Here is a 21,687-nt window from a genome sequence, read left to right as displayed (position 1 = left end):
AGGGGATGAAGCCACGAGCAAGAAACCAGGCAGCGGGCAGGGAAGGGCTCAGCGCTTGGATGCCGACCAAGCCAGGGCCTGGAGAAGAAAGATAAGATGGAAGATGTTAAGGGTTCTGTTTTCTTCAGAGAAGCTCTACTGCTCTCCTAGCCCAGCACTTTACTGTTAAACCCTTTTCTGCTGAGCCTGTTTCTTGGCTGCTGCACACTCTGAAGGCCACGTTCTGCTGCGGCCGTGCATCGAAGCATGTTTGAGAGAACCTGACTGTGGCTCTCAGAGATGTTTCTAATTGGGCCCACTTTCATTTAGCTTTCAAGGGAGATGTCCAAGTTATCGATTCCAGGCACTACTTGAGTGCTGCTAATGGAGATAGTTCTCTTGTCTTGCTGCTTTTCCCTACCCTATGTCCCCGCTTTGTTTGGAAATGTTGATTAGGCCCTGCAGTGGAAGTCCAGATGTTGGCGATGGGTCACAGCAGCTAAAAACCTTCCCTGTGGAGGGGRAAAAAACACATAATTTGGCCTGGCAATGTGCTCTGAGACAAGAGTCTGTCCCTGCTTGGGAGTTACCCTGGGGGTGATTGATTCTGAGGAATCGACTTGGAGACCATGCAGGGTTTGGTGGGATTAGCTGTTAGTCCCATTGAGGAACATCTAAACCGTCTTTGTGCCGGACCAAATTGCTCTGGAATAGGTGTTTTCCGGTACTGCCTAGCAGCAAAGGCAGCTCGGAGGTGGGTCACCCATGGCTGGAGACTTGAGCAGTGCTTGAGAGAGCAGTTTAAGTTGAATAGCCTTGGAGTGTGATCCTGGGAAGAGAGGACCTTTGTTTTGATCATTCTCGGAAGGACCTTTGAGACATGAGAATAGGGCATTTCGAGAGGTCTTTCTAGGGAATTTGTATAACTCAATCCAGCAAATCAGTTATTTGTTATAAATATTTTAGATTTATCAGGTTGTCCTCCTGCCSTGGTGGCGCATGTTTGAGCCAACAAATGTTTTCTCCTATGGAAATTGTCTACAATTCATTGTCTGCAAATTATCAGGAATTTGTCTTTTCTAGTACGCGTATTGCTGTGTTGTTAAGTGTCRGGAAATATTCTCATCTGCTTAAAGTTTGCCTCACTTCTGTCATCTTCAAAAAATTATGGAAGCAGGGTAGACATTTTTCAGTGAGGTAACTATCTAAGAACAGATTAGAGGGAGTGAAGCAATGAACACTCAAAATACAGTTGCTTATCGTGCTTTAAGAAGCTTTCTGTAAAGCTGCTGTTGGAAACAAACAAAACTCARACCCATTTATGAGGGTGGTAAGAATAGGCCAGTGCTGAAACATCTCTGTGTCTTAGCATCCTTCCAGGGCCTAGTGCCCAAGTGCTYTGACCAGATGTTGCCTTGAACAGGCTTAAAGCAGCACGAGTGAAGTCCTCCTACCTTCAGGGCATGATAAATCCACGGAGAAGTCCCAGCTGTGCCTGTGTAGTAGTAATTGGTTGGGCAGCGTTGGGAACAGCCTGTTCCTGGCGCCACGGAAGGGATTGGAAACCCCAACGAGCAGAGGCTGCGTGAGGAGGAGCGGTCCCGGGCTCGGCGAATGCAACACACCCAGAACACGAGCACAGATGCCGGGGGTGGATCTGCCTCTTGAATAAAATCTGAAAATGAACAAGGCAGACAGCGAGGAAGGAGTGAAATTCGCCTATTTATGTACGTACATATTATGTGTGTGGATATTTATATATGAAAAAGAAGTGGGGAAACTCTTTTGCCTTTAAATTGTTCCAAAGACATCTGTGGTGTTGCAAAAAGCAGTTATGACTTTGCAGCCTTTCAGCTTTCTCCCTCGGCCGTCTGTTTCTCCCTCCGAGAAGGCCGTTCCGCGTAGCTCGCGTGGGCAGGTCTCTGCTTTCCCGGCAGTGCTCGCCTTGCTCGGGAGAGGGCCTGGACGCCCCCGACGCCGGCGTTTCCCCGCAGCCCAAGGCGGCACGYGGGATTGTTTGCTGTGCATCAGCTCGACGGGTCGCTGACCTGACACATGCCACTTCGAGTCTTTCCAAAACYGGTTAATAAAAGAGAATAGATGCATTTCTGTGCTGGTGGCCTCCAGATAGGGCAGCGTTGGGGATGCCTCTTTGGGAGTGGTGCCAACGGCTGTGAAGTTGCTGCTTAAATCTGTTTTGGTATCCCAACCGAAAATAGCCCCCAGACACTATTGAAACTATAGACAGGGCTAGATTAATAATACGTCTTATTAATAGCTCTACTGTACTCTGAGGTGGCGARCTCCTTCAAGGTTTGAGTTCCAATGGAGAAAACATTTGGAAAAAGCTGGCAAAAATGACATTGTGCTCATTTTCCAGGTGAGAAAYATGCTTTTCTGGATGATGCTTTTGGAGGTGAAGGACAAAGCTGCTAGTGGGACGATGGAGGAGGCGCGAGGGACCAGTCCTTGCAGCAGCCTGTGTCCTCCTRGCTTTTAAGGCTTTGGGGCAAGAGAATTTGGAGAGTGCATGAACCCTGGAACCCACAGCCTGGCCGTGCTCGGCATGTGGCTCTCAACAGGCAGGTTTTTATAAAAAGACAACTCTTGGAAGCGAGTCCGCGCTGTCCAAGTGGTGCCAACCTGGCTGGCTGGCCATGCCGTGATCCTGACCTGGGCTAAAAATAACGCCGCGACCCCCCCGGTGCCCGGCTCGCTTCCTCCGCGTCCGCYGCGCACACCGGGAGCTCGGCGGCAGGCCCGGGGCCGGCACCTCTGCGAGTTTGTTTTGCTGCTGAAATAAATTTTTTTTCAAAGCCATCTCTTCATGGTCTTGTGGTGATGGGATGTAGTGTCTTTGAAACAGGTTTTACAGACTGTTTTCTTGCTTCGTCTGTTACTATCCTATTTTTTTTTATTTATTATAGTCAAAACTACTTTTGTGAACAGCTGCTGACCTTGTTCAGGAAGGTCTTTTCCCCCTCTCAAAATAGTTGCTGTAAGTTCAGACTCTTCCTCTCAAACTGTCTTTGCAAGGTTGTTCGGACCCCGAGGCATGATGCTGCTTGAATGAATTACACCTCAAAGAGCCCCGAATAATCCAAGTAGTTGTTACCTTTCCTTGTTGGAAAGAGACCATAGAGGCGGCACAAAGCTGAACCATTTGTGTTTCTGGAGAAGCCAGGAGGTTCCTTACCTGGTTCTGGTCAACCTTCACATTTCATCTCCTTCTGTGGCCAGATGTGCCCTTGCATCCCTCTGGAACCACCACAGGGTGTTTTCTCTGAACTCAGCACTGGAGAATTGCAGTGGTTCGATGAGAGGAGAGCTGAAGCGACAGCCAGGTGTCTTTCATGGTCTTTAGAGACTGCTGGTCTGCAACATCCCAAGGGGCTAAAAGTATCACGYGGTGCTCCTCACTGTTGTTAGATTTGCTTGTTGTCCAGAGAAGATCAATGTTTTTTGCATTTGATGGGTTTACAGTTGGACTTGATCTTGACGGGCMTTTCCAAGCAGATTTGGTGGAGCTGGCTCTGTCTGTGGTATGTGTCTATGGGCAGCGCAGTGACTAGCAGGTAAGCGCAAAAGCGTGTGCTGTGGGGTGAGAATTTTTACAGTGCAAGTCCATGCAGGTGTACYCTTGAGAGAAGGGGCATTAAAGGATGTTTTGTGGACACTACCTGCCTTAACAGCGCGCGGCAGATGAGCGAGGAAGGTGACCACGTGTAGTTTGTCTGTGGGCGGGAGATGGGTCTCTTCATGCTTTTCCCAAATAGTCCCCTGCATTTGGCATCTGTTGTCTCATTGGTTTCTCGTGCAGGTAGAAGCAACACTGTGAGGCTTGGAGTGTTGACTAAAGGTTTGGCCTGAGAGGAGAGGTGGTGCTCACCAAGGATGCGAGTCCCACCAGGTGAACCTGTGAGTCCTTCATGTTCAGGTCTTTCACGTGCCAAAACGTTCCGGTGTCACAGATGCTTTGAGGATCCTTCCTTTCCTGGTGTAGCTGTGGTGTGTCATGGGCTGTTTTCCTCCTCTATAATGGGAGATACTAAAGAGCTACTGAAATAGTGAATTGAGTTATATGGAAATGGTGCCATCACTCTCTCCTACTCTTTTGAGGCTGCTCTTTGTGAACTCGTGAGTGGGAGGCAGGAGGAGAGAAGGTTAAAGCAAAAATGGCTTGTTTTTTTGCAACGTACTCGCACTCATGTGCTTCCACTCTAGTTCTCTCTCAGAACGTCAGCTTTAGCTGCTCAGGGGAGACATGGGGGCCTGTAGCTGTGCTTCACGTTGCTGGGTGTGGGCGCCTGCCTCAAGTTTCTTCTGGTGGGAGACAACCGAAGGGCTAATAGCCCGGGTGAGGCTGCCTTTGTGGGCAGTCAGGAACGCTCCTTGATCGAAAGTGGCCTAAGCAGCTCCATTTCCCGGTGTTTCCAAAGCCGTGCCGTCGTTCCTTAAAGGCTTGACTTCATGCCCAAGAACCGAAGCAAGAGGAAGCAGGAGGCAACGTTGCTCAGCAGAAATGAGGTGACAGCTCTCTGTGTCTTGCTGTCAAGCCTGTGCTCTCGTGTAGAAGCGAGCACGGCTGGAACAGTCTCAAATGCCCTCCCCAGCCGTGATCCATGGGCAGCTTTTAAACTGGCGCTGGGTTGGGGGTCTGCAGAGTCTCTGCAGTGCCGCGAGAGCCAGGGCTGTCCGGAACGCTCGAGAAGCGCCCTGATGAATGTGCGTTTGCTTTTATTTATTTAGACTTAATGCACTGAATTGAGTTTTGCACTTCCAAATCTGCCGGTTCATCCTGGAGTTGTCACCTTAGTAATTTCCTTGATTTAAAGCCTTTGTTAGACATTAGCTCTTTGTCGTGGCTCTTAATGATTAACCTGAAAACTTTCCAAAAGGCTCAATGGAAACGTAAAGCAGCTGACTGCCTCCTTTCTGTTTCTTGGACCAGTTAAATGCAGGCAGGTTACTACAAACAGAGATCATTATTATCAAGCTACCTTTTTATGCCATAATGTGATGGTAGTAAGCCGTAACTTTGTAAATCCTGATCCTCAAAGTTAGARGTGGTGTGTGAAGGACATTTAATGGGATGAAGTAGGCTGGAGGAGGCCAAGATGAACAACACTGAAGCAGACACCATTGTGTATGATGACAGTAACTCTCTTCTATGCTATTTATACTTAAGTCGAGGAATATTGGGGGACCTTAGGGTCTTCCAGCAGCTTCTCAGAGTGACTAGTCTGAATGGATAAAATCGAGCAAGTTTGAAGGTAGCCYCCTCAGCAGATGGGGCCCTGCAGATGCTCAGCACTTAGAAATRGTGGCAGAAGACGAAATCAGGGCAGTTTTGCCAAGCTGGGAGAAATAAGTTCCTGTGTTTGTCGGGTTTACGTAGTGGTCTTTTGAAAGCGTCGATGTGCAGAGTTTTACAAAGGCAGGTCACTCGGCGCACCCATGGAGCGAGGTCAACCGCGCTGTGGCAGCGCCGCTGCCCTGTGATTTGGCCCCAAAGCTGCTCCAGCTTTTTCTGCATCCTGGAGGAGAAATGGGCTTTTCTTGAGTTATGGGGACGCTCGGTTCCTGACCAGTTCGTGTCAAGCCCAGCGGATGTTTGTGCCCTGTCCGTACCCGGCAGCGCATCTGATCCAGCTTCCCAGCCACCCGATGTCCCGGGAACGGCGCTGCTTATCCCACTGCAAGAGGAAAATCCAAACTGTGCAACRGGAAGCTGCAAAATGATGCCTGTGTGAGCGCCAGCTGTCAGGGAGGTGGGAAGGGCCCAGCTGAGAGCGGCRCGTGGGTTGTTAGGGAGCGGTTCAACCTGCGGCGCACGCTGGCGTTGGGCGGCTGGGGCGCCCGGCGGAGGCTGCGCTCGGCAGCGCCCTTCTGGCCGCCGTAAAGGCGGGAATGAAGCGCCGAGCTCATCTGCAAAGTGGGAAACGCTGACGGATGGGGTGCTGCCAACGGCCGTGCTGCAAGTTCCGCTGCTTGAACCTCCCCTTTGAGCTAAYGTCCCACTAATCCTTAAGCCTTAAATCACTTAGAGGGCTTGTGCGCGTCCAGGTGCCTCCCTCCAATCCGTACGCTCCTGTTTTGGGGGCAGAAAGAACCTGATCGAACTGGAATGCTTGTACCTAAGCTTCCAGCTTGAGGACGTTGCACCGCATGATGCAATTTGGTTTGTTTCCTCCTCTGGCGCAGGGTTATGTGCTGAAGTAAGACGTGCACATCTCCTTCCCGAACCTTTCCAGGGTTTTCCTGGGCCTCTGTCTCAACGCTGGCCCCGCTGCGCCCGAGTGCGATGCTGTAGGTAGCAGCAACAAATGTAAACATCCCCGCTGCAAAGTAGCCGGTGAGCAGAACGTGCTGGGAGCAGATGGGCGCTTAGCTGCTTTGCTCGCCGAGGAAATCCCTGGTGAAGCACYGGCTCTGCAGGCAGAGAATTCCCACAAAATGGCTGCTTTTCCCGGCTTGYGCTTCTGTCTGGATAGCAACAGGCGGTGGAGCCTCGAGCTCCCGGCGCTCTTCKCCTGGGCTGTGTGACATGGAGCTGTAAAGCAGCTCCTCCGCTCCAGCTCTCACCAAAGCACACTGGAGTGGAGGCTGGACRTTTGAGAGCGCTTTTTCCCGGCTTACCATCTGGCTGCTTTGCTTATTATGATTATTATTATTAATTTTCCTGTAAACAGAAAGTACCCCTTGCAAAAAGCGGGTTCCTTGCTCTCGGAGTGACAGTCTCGGCTGTGCCACCCCTTTGCACCCATCTCCGGGCTGCAGCGGCGGGCGCAGGTGGGACCAAGCCCTCCCCGGGGCTTCCCAGCTCGTGCCTGTGCTGCGCCGTGGGGCAGCGGCGGCCGGGTTAGCCCCCAGCCGGAGGCTGAAAGGTCAGGCTATTTTGGTGGTGTCTGGAGTGTGGCCGYGAGGCGAGGAGCAGCCTCGTGACGGAGCCGGCGGGAGCTTCTCCCTGCTCGCAGTGAATGGACATTGCACAGGTCCTGCTGCGGCTCGAGGAGGCCAGAGCCCAGGAAGGCGACAGAAGCTTCCCCTCTTGTGACATTATTTGTCTCCATGCACTGAACTAGCAGCACCGGGCTCTGAAGCGTAAGCCTGGCGTGACAGGCTACCTTGCACCTCCCCTACACAGAACAAAGCTAATCTTCTCCCGTGGCTCTGCTGGGACSTTTAGGGGCTCTTAATGTAGAGACAGGTCTGGCAGAGCTGCGTGGCGGCTGCTTCCCGGCCAAGCGCAGAAGCCGCTGACGAAAGCAGAGCCTCTTGCTGCAGCCGCTGCCCTTCGGGGAGCCCTGGGGCTCCCGGCGGTCGCTGCAGAGCAGTTTCCTTCCTTTAATGTGCCCTTTTCTCCAGCATGAGTTGCGTTTCTACTTTCTTGCTTAAAAAACCCAAACATCCCTGTGACAGGTCGCTACCTCAGTAGGTATTGCGTTAATGCAGTGGCCGAGCCGGCTGCCTAGAAGGTGCCCAGCGAGAAGGCAGGCAGGACTTTGGGCTAATAGAAACTTTAATGCTGTTGCTTGAGAATTAAAGAAAATGCAGGTTTCTTGTGCGTCCTCCTGGCCCGTCTCTGGAGCAGCCTCCCTGCTCCGAGCAGAGCATCCTCATGCTCAAGATGAGCCGCTTGCACCGTTGCCCGCAACCTCTTTGTGGAGCCGGCGTGTCTCAGGAGCTGGGCACGGGACCGTATCCCTGGATGAACATGGGAGGGTGCCCGGAGGATTAGCCAGGGAAGCCTATGGGTGAAACTCYGGGTGTTCGGTTCGAGGCAAGGCTTGTTGCAGAAAATGATGCTGCTCTAATTGTGGGGCTGCCCAAGTTGGAAGCTGCCAAAATGCCTTTGTGTCCCGCTGTGCGAGCTGCCTTGGCGTTGGGAAGGGTAAGAGCGCGCTGCGGAGGGGAGAGGAGCGTTGCCCTGCGAAGCAGAAACCACGAGGCTCCTTCATGGTGCCCACTGGCCCCGGGCTCGGGATCAGCAGAGGTTTTGATGCTGTTTCCTGCCCAGACCCACCATCCCGCTCGTCTCCGACTGCCTCTTTTGCCTTCCCCCTCGTGCTACTGCGGCCGCACATGGAGCCRACTGGGGAACCGGCTCGGGAGGAAAGCAGTGTTGAGAAGGAGGAGGTAAAGCTCGGTTTTGGAGCGTGTAGTTTGCAGGGTTTAGCATAAAGCAGCTGTGCTAGCGGGAGGGTGAGGAAAGGGGGCAGCGAGYGGGCTCAGGGCAGGGACGGCTGCTTCGGGGGCAGCAGTGGCTTTTTTGGCAGCTGGAAGCTGTAGCTGTAGCCCGGGGGCCCCGCAAATTGCCTCGCTCTGTTATGTCCTACTTTTCATCGGCTTCACGGTGTCCGTGGAAAATTCGCCTCGCGGCCAACGTCCCTGTTGGTGTCAGATGGCAGCGGACGCGCGTGTCAGCCGGCCCCGGCCCCAGCGGGGACGTGCTCGGGCCCCAGGGAGAGGGTTTGGATTAGGGAGGTGGGATGCGCTTGGTGCCTGTGGGGATGCTCCGTGATTTGGTCTGTTTCTCTTCTCGGATTCCCTGACTCTTGAGCCCTTCCCCGCTCTATAGAGCTCTTCTGCTCTATAGAGTGGTTCCTAATTTTTATTGCCTGCTACGTGATAAACTGTTTTCCAGTGTTACGTTATGTGGTCCATGTGGACAATGTGCGTTGTCTTGTGCACTGGCTGCCCCAAGTGCCTGGGGTGCCCATAACAGCACAGCAGCTTCGTCAGCCTTTTACTCCCTTGCTCCTAATTGTCTCCTCCTTTCTCCCCTCCAGAATCCAGCGACTATCACTCGGATACTGCTTAGCCATTTCAACTGGGACAAGGAGAAGCTCATGGAGAGGTAAGAGCCATCTTAGCCCGCAGCAGCACTGCAGGCCTGCAAGAAGCGCTGGTGGTGACAGTGGGAGAACGTGCAGGGTGCGGGAGAGCTCCAGGTGCTCCCCCCAGCCCTTAGCAGCCTTTCGGGCTCAAGAGCAACTCCTCRTTTTAATAGTAACGATGCTTATTAGGCTTCAAAGGAGCTTTGGAAGTTGTCTTGGGCTTCACCATTGCAGCCCTGGATTTTAGTTTGGGTGTAAATAGTGGCTTGAATTGTGCCTTCCTKCTCCCTTCCAGCAGTGCGTTTTGCCCCTGCTTTTCCTCTTTGAATCTTCATTCTCGCAGCGGGTTGCTGGTGAAGATACATTTGATAGTTTGCTACACTTACAACGGGCCCTACTTCCTTTTTGCTTTCTTTCTTTTATTACCCCGGAGTTGTGGAGGAGAAATTACTCCTGAAAACCTGGATGGGAGCATTAGCCTGGCTTAGAAGCAGCAGAAAGCAAGAGCAAGAAGTTGGTTTTAATGCAATGCCTTTGATTTGTGAGGCTTTGCTGACCCAAGGGGCCGAGGGACACAGACGTGGTGGGAGGGCAGCAGGACCATGTCTCGGGGGCTGCCTTCTTCATTCAGTCTTTGTGGTTGTTATTTCCCTGCTTGGTGACCATGGTAGGAGAAGCTGGGATGTTTAATCTATAAAAGCTTGTGCAGAGACAGACTTTGATAGTATTGTTAGCTCAATAAATATTAATTAACAGCTGATAAATGTTCTCTGCTGTGGGTTGGGGCCGGTCCTTGCCTGGCCTGTCTGTGGCAGCTGCTTTCACCAGGGTAGAGGAGCAGCAAATGCTCCCGGATGACTTTGCAGTTGAGGAATTTCCTCAAGGCAGGGGGTTAATGCCGTCTTTGCCCGCTCCTGTGCAGGGTTTCCGGGTCCTCATGGAGCTTGGGTATCTTTTAGGTTTTGCTTGACCTAGATTTTCTTCTGAACTGATAGGATTTAAAAGAAAAAAAGGTTTGCGCTTCTATTTTCCATAGATTAATGGCCTCAATTAGTTAACACTAGAGGTRCCTGAAGGCTTCTTGTTGTGGGGACAACAAAGTTATTTAGCTTTGATTCAGCTGTTAAGCACATGGCTTTCGTTCCCTGGGCATGACCGCTGTCTGCTCCGTGAGGTTCTGGTGCTGCTGCTTTTGGTCACGTTGAAGTTTCCTCTTGTTTGCTGTCTCCATCTCGCTTCAGGGTACCTTGACATCGAGGTACTGGAATTTGACCTCTTTACACAAGAGGCTTTTTGCCCTTCTCACTTAAATCTTTGCTTGTTAAGACTGGTACTAATTAAAAAAAAAAAAAAAGAAAAAAAAAAGCTTTGGTTTCTTTTTCAAAGAGGGGGATATTAGCTGCTTCTGTGTGAGGCATTACTGTTAAAAGGCTTTACAGTTTCCAACAGAAACATCTTAAATATATGTAAATATTTACAAAATCAACAGGTAAACAGTAGTTCTCAGCACATGTTCATTAGAACACTTATCTTAATTCTATAGCATTATCCCTGTGGGGGATGTTGCAAGTGACCCTTGCTACACAACTGTGGCACACCTGTGGGGTTTGTGCTGCCGATGCTCTGTTGTTCTAGCAAAACATGCAAAAAAACCTCTTCAGTTAGCTCCTCTGGAGCCATCCCTTTGCCAAGTAGCCGGCCAGAAGTCTTGGTAGCCAGGCTGGGCGGCGGGAGAGCTGAGGGGGCAACGGCATCTGCTCCCTGAAAACTGGGCCATTTAGAGAGCGGTTTCCACTGGCAAGAAGGTGTCCAGCTGGTGAAGCCCAGGGATGGACCTGACCTTCCAAAAACAGAGGGCCCTCCTGAGCCTCGCTTGCTTTGTGTGCCTGCAGCGAGTGTTAGAGCAGGGCTGTGCTGCTGTGGAGGAGCTGAGGAATGAGCTGGTTGCAAAGCTTTCAGGGGGAGCTGCAGGGGCTTGCTCTGTTTGAAAGGAAAGGGAAAAAAAAAGATATTTCAAACACGTCAAAGCAACCCAAAACTTAGAATCAGTAGCCACTCACCTGGTCTTCACCCTTCAGTCTGAGATCTGCAGCCTGTTGTTTGCTACTGCAGAGTCTGCAACAGACTGGAGACTTCTTTAACTGTTTTTTTCCCCTCTGGGGGGTTTATTATTTTAGACACGTTTAACTGGTATATCTTTGGCCTCTCTTACTCCTCATCATCTCCAGGAAGCCTTCCCAGCGCATTGCTGATGTTGCCTGCGGTGTGGAGCAGTTTAGTGCTTGCTGAGGTACAAAATTTGGTGCAAGATTTGGTGCTTGATTGCCTACCAAGTCGGAGCTTGAGCTCAGCTGCYCAGTGGCATTTCTTTGCAGGCCAAACCCACCCCTCTTTTACCTTAGTTCAGCGTGAGTCGGCGTGACCCAACAGGCTGCCTTATCGAGCGCTGCCTCTGGGACAGCAAATAAATTGATGGGCTTCGTTTTCGATATGTGGTGAGAGCTGCTGGTCTGAGTGTGAGATGAAAGCTTCCCTATTTTAAAACATGGAAACCTCTCAGTTGCAATTCTGTCTTGTTCTGCTCATTTTTGAAGAGCAGCTTATTTTTGCCTGTGACAGCTCTGCCGTGGGCTAATTGCATGGAGTTATTAAGAGGCCAAATATGTTACAGGTGTGTGTTTCACCTCCACTTGAAACAACATCCACAGCGGGAAAAACGTTCTGCCCACCGGTGAGGCACTAGCTATTTGGCTGTGTTTGGAAGCGAGGCCGGTGTGTTGGCCTGGATTTACTGGGAGGACAGAAGCAGGTACTGGGGGAAAGGCCGGAGTTCAGCTGCTAGTGCCCGATGTGATGCATGCGTTGGACCTCTGCGTGCTGCACAGACCGAAATGCGGCTCCCCTGCGTCACGTGGAAGGAGGCTCCCTCTGAGCATTGCTCAGAAGAAAGGTAGTCCAGTGTGTAACCAGAGGCCCCATTTAATCACGYTGAGGTGTAGAAAGATACTGAAGTAGAGCTGCAGCCTCCTGTGGGTACTTATCTCCATGGGTGCACGTCCAGGTGCTCTGGCAGAGAGCAGGGAGCCTGGGAATGCCCTTTGGGCGCCGTTGCTGCCCTAGATTCCCTCTTGCCCTTGAATCGGYTCCTCTCTAGCTACCCGACTTGCTCCTTTCCGTTGGGCGTGTGGGAGCTGCACTCCGTGTGATGAGATGTGCCACGGAGCTGCYCTCTGCTGCGGAGAGGGAATCTCCTCCTCGAGCACAGCGAGCGGAGTGATGCGCTCGCGTCCGGAATTGCTTTCGCTAAGGGAAGCTTCCTGGCGGGATGCTGGAAACCGCCTTCTTTTCAGTGAGGAGGGTTTTTGTTTGTGATATTCCCTTGGATGGGATTTGATTGTGGCTGGGAAATGGTCATTAGACAGGTAAGTTATTAGCCAGTAGTGTCCCTGAGACCAAGACCATCTTAAAACAAAAAGCTGCCTCCCTCAGCTAACAAGACCTGATGCTGCTCTGGWCTTGGTTTGGGTGGTCACTGGAGAAATTATAAGAATTTGAGAACAGTTTTCACTTCTGTTGAGCTATTGAGCTTAAGTAGCAGAAACCAGCACCATGATCTGCAATGGAAAATAAAAGAACTTTGATAAATTAATGAAACTGGTTACTGAGCTTGGCTGTATCGAGCAAAAAGACTCTGATGTTGAATGGACCATAACTTTTCTTGAATATCAGAAGTCCTAAAGCTATTCAATATCTGCAGCACAAAGGGGGAAGGAGGAGCATGAGAGATTTAATGTCACGTCTCTCTGGATGAAGAATAATAATTTTGGAAATGTTCTCTTCTCCCCAAGATGAGAAGGAGGGACTTCASAACCCAGGAGCAACCCTGTAAGAGCCAGCGCTGCGGCAAGGGGGTGAGAATAGGCAAAAGCCAAGCTCAGCACTTTGTAGAGCTTCTTCAGCCAAAAGAGTGAGACTGTGGGGAGGAGAAAGAGTCTACAGTAAAGAGAAGCTAGAGACTAAGCAGTAAAACCAAAATTAACCCMCTGGCTTCATTTAGAAGTGATTTTTGCCTTATGGCCTGCGTGGAGAGGAGAGGGAAGGTGGGGGCAGGGGTTAGCACAGCGTGTGTGGAAGTACTTTGAAACAGGGACCGGCCTCTGGAGAAATGCAGCATCATTTAGGATGCCTGAGGTGAGAGCTCTCCAGGAGAAATGGAGAGGTATCCGTAGAGCTGTACAAGGTCCTTGTGAAATCCTTCTGGATCTGCCGTGTTCTGACTTCCCCGGGGGGAAGAGGAGGAATGGAAGTGGGAAGGAGCAGCTGAGGTTTGCTGGGATGGCTGAGGATGTGGGCAGATGGGGAAGGAGGTGGGAGCTGACCTGCTCCATCCTGATGAGGAGAGGTGAGGAGGAGGAGGGTTTCCTCTGTGCACGCCCCTCGGAAGGGAGTGTGGGGAGAGGCAGAGGGAGATGTTCCCRTGCTCAACACGATGGTCCCTGTTGGAAACTGTGATTCCCAAGCGTTGCAGGAGCAGGAAGAGGATCGGCCGGGAGCTGTGTGTTTATCTAGGGCACGGTGGGGCAGCTCTGTGAGGGACCGTGTTGGACTTCACTCCCGGGTGTCCCTTTCACTTGTTTGCCCAGGTAGCTTTTATTTTTGTTTTCTCAACACACATTTCAGTGTGATTTTTTTGTTTCGAGTCTGAGACGTGTGTGCAAACAGTTGTGGAAACTATTTTCTCAGTGCAGCCAGGCTCACTGTAGAGATAAATGAGAGAATGAAATAAATGGTAGAATTTCTTCACTGAAGAAACGAAATGAAAGAATAAATGAAAGAAAACGGCTTGCAGGCCCTAAATGGGGCACTGTCGTGCCTCCCTCAGAAACTGGTACTGTTTATGAGTATTTTCTCTGTCTTTATTGCGAAAATCCTGAAAGTCTGGGAGGAACCTGAGTGTTGTGAGTTAGGTGTCCATTGGTATTTAGAAGGCGTGGGTGATTGCAGGTGCAAAACTGTTGTTTGTGACTGTCTGTGTTTCCTGGTCTCGAGCTGGAAGTGCCTGGCTCAAAAGAGTGGCTTTTGCAGGGATTTTATGGCCTAATGCAAGGGGGGAAGTCATGTTCCTGATGCAACCTGTGCGCTTTAATGTTAGCTCGCCATTAAAAAGAGCTCTGATATTTTCATGTGTGTGTAGTTGACTGCAAATGTTGGCGTTGAAGTTGCACCATAGGATTTGTCTTCAGTAGCCTTTATTTTCTTTGCAAACGTCACACCCCGCTATTCGTCTACTGTTTTGAGCTGAGGCTCTATGGTGCGGATGGTGAGAACGCTTGGCCTGCGGGGAAACCTTTTGTGGAGTTAAATATTTATCCATGACTCTTTAGTAGACAAAGAGTGCCTATAATGGGAGTGCTCCACACTTACTCTCAGAGGTTTGTAGATAGAAGCCCTTCCGAAGCAAACAAAATATTTTGGGTGAGTGGTGAACTAACATTGAAGAAGAGTGGCCAAACCCTAGGGCATTCCAGAATTTAGTGCCAGCTTCGGAGCCGAGTGACCTGCAAAGGAGGACCCAGCGCATACGAGGTTGGTTCAGGAGGGGTCAGCTGCACTGAGAAACTTCGGAAGCAGCAGGACCCCTTGTCTGGGGCACATCTGGGCACGACTTGCAGGAGGCAGCTGCGTTACGTGCTGTGCATGTTGCTGCTCCCAGGTTTTGGAGAGAGATCTTCCTTCCCCAACAGAAAGACGTTAATCTCGGCGCTGCCTGGGACCTGATTTGCGGCCTTAAACATAGCTGACTGCACTGCGGTCAGATGTTCCCTTTTTTCCAGGCGCTTGCGCTCTGATGTGGACTGAAATTGGGGAAGATGCTGGCGGAGGGGCGGCGGGGGGAAGGTCTGGAGCCCCRCTGCGGCGGGGGCTCCCGAGCCGTTGTGGTCCATCAGCCCTTGGCAATTGCTGCGGCCTGGGGGAAGCTGCRGTGCCTGCGTGCTGCCCACGCACAGCGCTCCCAAATCTGCAACCTTGGAATTGTCTGTTCTTAGGGGCTTGCGGGAATGTTGCTAATTGGAGACAGAAAGGTGCTCGGAAGGTCAGGATTTGGCCCATGAGGTTGGCTGTGCATTCGTTCCGCTGCAGCCTTAAATTGAAAACTGGCCTAAGCAGAGCTCAGGTACCTAATATATCAGCAACTTTCCTCAGACTCGAGGTGCTTAATCAGAAATGCAGCTCTGCAGTTGTCTTAACTTGGAGAAATGCAGCCCTGCAGTTGCTTTGGAACTGGACACGAGTGCACCCTGCTCYGGAGAGCAAGGAAGGAAGTGCTAAAATAAAAGTCCTGTTGGAGACAACTGGCCTCCAGTCAGCTCTTTGGGGCACACCTAATGTAAACTGAAAACACAAAACTTGGTAACTAGGGACACGCTGATTCACGATCCGGGGCTCAAAGTGCTGCCGTCAGCCGCCTCTTTCATGTTGTAGCAATTAGAGTATTTGCAAAAAATGGAAGACTTAAGCTGAAATGAGACCTGGTGACATGTAGGCTGCACTTCGGGAAAGGATCTAGATTCCTAGGCTGGGGAAAAAGGAAAAGGAGCACCCAATTTGAGCCCAAATATCTTGGAGGGGGGAAAAAAAACCCTAATATCCTCCTGTGTATTCAGGACCATGGTGCGATATGTTGGTTGAAGAGTGTGTTAAAAGTAGAGAGTATGTGAGTTTTATAAAGTTTCTCCTCCAACTGTATGTATTTAATTCCTGAACAGAGTTTGAAAAAAGACTTGTGGACAGGGTGGTTAAATTTGTGCTCTCGATGCGCATCGTGCAGGTACTTCGACGGCAACCTGGAGAAGCTCTTTGCAGAGTGTCACGTCATTAACCCCAGTAAAAAGTCCCGGACGCGCCAGATGAACACAAGGTCGTCGGCCCAGGATATGCCTTGTCAGATCTGCTACCTGAACTACCCAAACTCGGTGAGTACCCGGCAGCCACGGCTGTGTTTTCAGTGAAAACCATCTGTATTTTCCTCTCCGAAACGTCCCTCAGTACTTGTGGGTGCCTCTATGAAGGCTGATCCTTTAATATTCTAAAAAGCCTTTAAGAAGAAGCTGAGGTTTCATTTGTTGATTGATTCTTCTAATCTGTAGGGTGTGTGTTTAACAGAAGGGGAGCGGGAGGGGATAAAGGTTCTGTTTTTTCACCACAGCAGCTTTGTGGGCTTCAGCTGATCAAAAAAGCGCAGGGGAGGCCACAGACCTGCACGGTGCTTCGTGCGCTTACTTTGCTCCTTGCGTGGACAAAGTCAACTCGCCAAACCTTTTAAAAAAAAGCCCTGCTTTCCCCCCAGAAAGTACCTCAAGCAACATTCGAGTACCCAGAGATGAGATTTTATTTCCAAGGAAATGGTTATCCTTTCTGCAGAGACCTTTGGGGGTGCTGGGCAGCAGGGAAGTGAAGTTATGTAGGAAAAGGGACCAGTAGATCAAGTGAGTTTTAAGTCCGTCAGAGACCCACTGAGACACATAACCAAATGATACATGACAGAAAATAAATAAGTGGGCAAACCTTGAGAGACTAAGGGATTTACTCGAGCAGAATGAGAAGACAGGAAGCTGCTTATAAAGGAAGTAAATAATGGTGCAAAATAGTCAAGCAGTCAAGTTCAGGGTAAAACTAAGTGGGACTGGGTAAAATAAAGTTGAGCTGTTCAGGAAACAGAACCAATGGGTAAGTCTGTCCTGTCTCTAACTGGGTACAGATATGAGGGTAGAAGGGCTTGCTGGGGCTCTAGCTCGGCCTGCTGGCTTGTGGCAGGGTTGGTGGTGGTGCTGCTTTTCCATGGACACTTGTAGCAGGTAAGCTGTAGATGTGCTGATGGGAGAGACAGGCTGCTGCTGTGTCCCTTACAGGCAGCTCACAGCTGTGTGCTTCTAGGGAAGGACATTGTGGTGGGAGATTCCAGAAGAAACTCTGATTAGTAGAAAAGTGGAAGCAGGAATTGCCTCCTCTGTGCGTTAAAGCACGAGTTGAGGCATTTTCAGTATTGTAATATCCATCTACAGAAGAGATTGTTTGGAAAATTCTCATTTAGGTTTGATACCTGTCCGATACCTTCTCAAAATTGCCCTTAGGAACATAAAATGCATTTGTGTCCTAGACTGACATATTTGCTTTAATACTTGCTCATCTGCTTCTCCTTTCTGCTCTGTAGACCCCACTACATCCCCTGCAGATGGTGGCAGGATAGAAATTTATTTACTCCTGCCGTGGGGGTGGTGATGAGTGACATATAGAGCACCTAAAAGGCATTGCACACAGCAGGCTCCTGCCKCCTCCTGGCTTCTCTCCAGCTCYGGCTGCTTCCGAGCAGATGTTTGGAAGCAACCTGTGTTTCTTCTACATTTTCATAAGCTCCTATTGATGCTAAAGGCTCCTCCAAGCGGAGTTGGRAGTGGAAGCCCAACGGCTCGTGGCCAACGGGCCTTTCCTTGGGGCCATGGGTACCAGTGCTGACTGGGAAGCAGCTTTGTGGCTGCTGGAGGGAACTCAAATGTATGAAATGGTGGTGGCCCAAACGCTCGGAGAGCAATTTCTGAAGCTGGGATGATGAGATGTTGCACCTGAGTCAAGAGGCAACTGAGGGCAGCTGGGTTTCTTTGCCATAAGCTGGAAYGTATAGAAAGGCTGATATTCCGGATCTCTTCTGGAAAAGGCTGTAGTTACTCTGTGTCTAAGGTGACCAGGAGCCATGTGGTTTGAAAGCTGTATTGAAGCTGTTTGGGTTGATGTGAATCGGAAATTGTAGGGATAGTTGTATTAAATACTTAATCTAGCATCTCAGTTTTTAAAATCTTTTAAAGTATTTTTGCTTTGCTGAGCTTTTCCTTCTTTCCCAGAGGGTCTTGAGAGCTCCTTTCAGCCTTTAGCAGTCTGGGAGTTAGCAAGTGTCCTGTTGAGAGATTTCACGCTGTGAAAGCACTGCAGGAGTGCCGGGTGCTTGAGGATTCACCTTCTGGAGGGGTCTGCGCAGGCAGCAGCCAGCCCGGACGCGTGGCGGCTGCCCTCTGCTTGGGCTTGTAGGCAGCCTTTTCACTGCCTGCACAGACTGAACTCGCTGAAGGTACGCGATGACCCCGCGTGTGTTTTATTTTTCCTGCTCTGTGCTGTTTCCCTCGCTGCAGGAGTGGGCAGGTTCAAGGCACGATGCCCTTGTCCAGGACTGGCTCCCATGGCGTGCGGAGGAGCCCTCCTTTCGGGGAGCACTYGTGCCGCCTTCCAGCTGGATTATGGCTGTAATCCCGAGTCTCCACAACAGCCAATTTTGGCAGATTTTAGCAGATAACTTCTTTTTCCTTGAATCCAACTGTCTTTTTTTCTGATTGATGCCATCCTGCTGCTGTTTCAGGCTGTTCTGCAGTAGTTTGTGTAGTTTCATGTAGGATCATGGCATCTCRGGGTGATGTCCTTGTTTTTTCTTACTGGCTAAGAATAAGCAAGTGTGAAAAACGAAGAAAGGCAATTTCATTTCAGTCTTTGCCCTTCGGTGTCTGCTTCTCCACCCCTTGTGCAACCAGTCGGTCGCAGGTGGCCTCTTGACACAGTTCACGAGATGATGCATACGCAGATGAAGCTGCCCTTGTTGCTGTCTGCAACCAGCTGTTTATTACCAGGTTTAATTCGCTGATTGGCACCTGCCAATTAGCATCTTTTGCCTCTTCATCGGGGTTTTCTGGCGGGGCGGGTTGGCAAACTCTGCGCGTGGCTCCTCAGAGGTCGGCAGATGTGTTGGGATTTACAGGCAGCACCCGTGGGTGGGAATGAGCCAAGTGGCAGAACACGAGGAAACAAGGCCGAGTGTCATCCTGGTACTGTGACCTGTCTCRTGACATTGCTTTATTATTATTATTATTATTATGCATGTGTAAGGGTGAAACAGGAGAGAACCACGTTAAGCAACGTACACGCTCAGAAAATAAAGGTAGGTTTGAATGGGCAGGCAGGATGGAAATTTTGGCCACCTTTTCTGTGCTGTTAGGGGAGTAAAGCCTGTCCTTGAAGCACGTTTCACGCTGCTGCAGCAGCGCTCCGTGGTGGTCGTGCAGAGGGAACAGGTCTCAGATGTGGTGTGGAGGGACAAGCGGTGTGATAAAATCACCCCGCACCGAGAAGGARCCAACGATGCCGCAGTTCCACGCGATGAAATGATGCCCTGTGTCTCCTTCTGTGTCGTTGCAGTACTTTACTGGCCTAGAGTGTGGACACAAGTTCTGTATGCAGTGCTGGAGTGAATATTTAACTACCAAAATAATGGAAGAAGGCATGGGACAGGTAAAGCCTCAACTCACCTGTATTTGGGGGGAGAAGCTTGTTAATTGGAGGGAAGAAAAGAGAAGATTCTTCTCTACTAAAACACAACCAAAGAGGGGTTTTGGAGAGCAGATTCTGTGCAGCTGCCGCCTGTGAAAGGAGCTGCAGGGAATGTGCGTGTGCATCCGTGCTCCGGGTGGGGACAACATGCTSTGCACAGTGGTGCATCTGGGCCGCCGATGGGTGACGGCGCGGCCCATGTGACTGCTCTTGCTGTGGGGTTTAGCAAAGTCTGTGGCCTCAGACTKACTTGTGATGCAAAATCGAATGAACACTGTTCCTTTTATGACCTTTTATTTTTTCCCTCTTCTTTTTTCAGACTATTTCATGTCCTGCTCATGGCTGTGATATCTTAGTTGATGACAATACAGTTATGTAAGTATGATGAGTTGCTGCCTCTTGGCTTTCCTCTGATTTTCTGTTTTGTTGCTCATGTCTTATTCAAATGTTCTGGGTTATAAAAAGCAACGTAGAGGCTTTGAGGCGGCAGAGGGGTTGGTGGCGACCGTGTTTTGTTACTGGCAGGTCCTTAACGTCCTGTWGAGGTCTGGTGAGCCGGAGCCACAGTGTGTGCAGGAAGGGCTCCTTGGCCGAGTTGGACAGCGGGACAATAGCATGAACGCCGTGCAATCTTTAGAACCCCTCTTTAATTGCTTTGGGCCTTTTGTTTCATGCGCTTTGCTTAGGAATTTAGGACTTCCTACGTAGGTCAACCCACYGGTTTGCCAAGTCCCAGAGCTGTAGTTAGTGAGTCAGAGGAAGCAAGTGCTGTGTGCAGACTCTGGGAGATGGTTTATGCCCTCTGATGGAGAACAGTTGACCCTCCAACGCAGAAGATGTGATTAAGCCAGGATAGGGGCTTGGCTTGGCTGGGTCACTTGGCTTATGTTGCCCAGCTGTGAGTTGCCTGCTCCAACATAATGGAGCAGTGAATTCCTTGAGCTTCCTTCTCATTTCTATCGGGTGGTGCTTCTGCATGAGTAACATCCTTCACGATCCTGCACCTTGATTAAGTCTGTTTCTGTTCAAAGCGTCTAAATGGGAGCTCCTTCTGTTGCCTTCCTCTTCCTCCCCGAGGCGTGACTCACCCGTTGGCACTGGCAGGGTTTGCACCGCTCCATTCCTGGGCAGCAGCCCCTGTGCTGCGCGGCGGCTCCGCGTTGCTCGGAAGGACGGAGCGGGCTGAGGAGCGCGGCAGCGGCTTAGGTGCCTTCAGGCCCTGCGACGGGGCCCTTTGTGCAGTTCAGCACCTGGAAACTGTTTTAAGAGACTCTTAATTTGGCATAAGGGCTTAAGGGATTGACTTGAAGTTTTTGTCTATTGCAGTCTGAACTTGCGGTGTCACAGGAGCTCCACCGGAATTTCTTTTTTGAGTACCAGGAGATTAACCAGAGCCAGTTGAGAACTTGTCTTTGCTTATCAGATGCATCCTTGACGCTGGAAACTTCTTTACCATGCGTAAAGTTGTGTTCTGGATTACCCYGGTTCTCGAATAAGCTGTTCTCTTGAATCTCCACAGTTTCATGCTCACACGAAGTAGGTTAGCTGAACGTTTTGAGGTTGGTGGAGGTGATGGTGGTGGAGGAGGAGGATGGASGAGGAGAGGAGCRGTGCCRGTGTCTGCTGCTGCTTGACACGCAGTTTGCCGGTTGCTCCCTGTTTTGGTACTTGCCCTCCCTAGGGCAGCACATCTCCCARTTGCGTTATTTCCATACGAGCCCAGACTCGGCCAATTCCATGGATTTGGGAGAATTCGGCTAGCTTACTGTCAGTTTTCCTATCACGCTCGAGCAGGAAAGCAGAAGAGAGGGTCTCTTGCAGATCTTTCGAGACCTTCAGGCTGGCTAAAGGTAATCTCTTTCTATCCCCTGTTGACCCCTGCTAATGCTGATGGTAATTGCTTTAACCTACATGCCAAGTTGTTGATTCCATTACGGAGCAAGGCCGGCTGCGTTCAGTGTGTGGGTGTCCTCACAGGCTCCGCTGACAGCAGCCCGTGGGACTCGACRCGCTCGGTGGCGCTGGGCAGGTTTGGCCGTGGCTCCGGGGAAGCACGCCAGCACTGCCTGGATTTGAAGGGCTCCTCTTTTAGTTGCATGTATAGAGGGAGCAATAAGGAGCCATTGCTATGGGAGTGGTTGTCCCTTTGTATCATGTGCCTGCTGTTGAGGTTGCCAACTCAGGCCTTGGAGGAGGTTGCATTATCAGAGGGAGATGAAAGTGCACAACTTGCCCCTCCGTCTTTGGAAGGGCTTTTGAGGTGGTTCTGAGAAGGTGTCAGCGTGCAGGGCTTTCCCCTTCACTTAGTGCCCAGAAGAGAGGAGGAGTTAATGGTCCCGCGGGGTTTTTGCGTTGCTGTGACTCCCAGTTGGCCTTTCCAGCCCGATTGCCTGGAGGTCGGTTCCGCCCTTAGGCCTTGRCTCGCAGAGGAGCGAACCCCGAGCGCTGCCCGCAGCCCCTGCGAGCGGCTTTGGCTCCCTCTCCATGGGCCTCCTTCCAT

The 21,687-nt window shown here is 50.7% G+C and overlaps 1 protein-coding gene across 2 annotated transcripts in view; it reads left to right on the top strand.

Annotated features, from left to right (window-relative positions):
- ARIH1 (ariadne RBR E3 ubiquitin protein ligase 1) overlaps positions 1–21,687 on the top strand; it is a 52,989-nt gene that overhangs the window by 14,914 nt on the left and 16,388 nt on the right. For both annotated transcript variants that reach the window (XM_026045111.1, XM_026045112.1), the window contains 4 exons: positions 8,772–8,839; positions 15,649–15,793; positions 19,056–19,148; positions 19,507–19,562. In XM_026045111.1, the coding sequence (XP_025900896.1) occupies positions 8,772–8,839; positions 15,649–15,793; positions 19,056–19,148; positions 19,507–19,562 (362 nt within the window). The remainder of the gene's footprint in view (positions 1–8,771; positions 8,840–15,648; positions 15,794–19,055; positions 19,149–19,506; positions 19,563–21,687) is intronic.

This window comes from Nothoprocta perdicaria, unplaced genomic scaffold, assembly GCF_003342845.1.
Source record: "Nothoprocta perdicaria isolate Ctin4 unplaced genomic scaffold, notPer1 scaffold_399, whole genome shotgun sequence".
Taxonomy (NCBI): Eukaryota; Metazoa; Chordata; class Aves; order Tinamiformes; family Tinamidae; genus Nothoprocta; species Nothoprocta perdicaria.
This window is presented reverse-complemented; position numbering and strand designations above follow the sequence as displayed.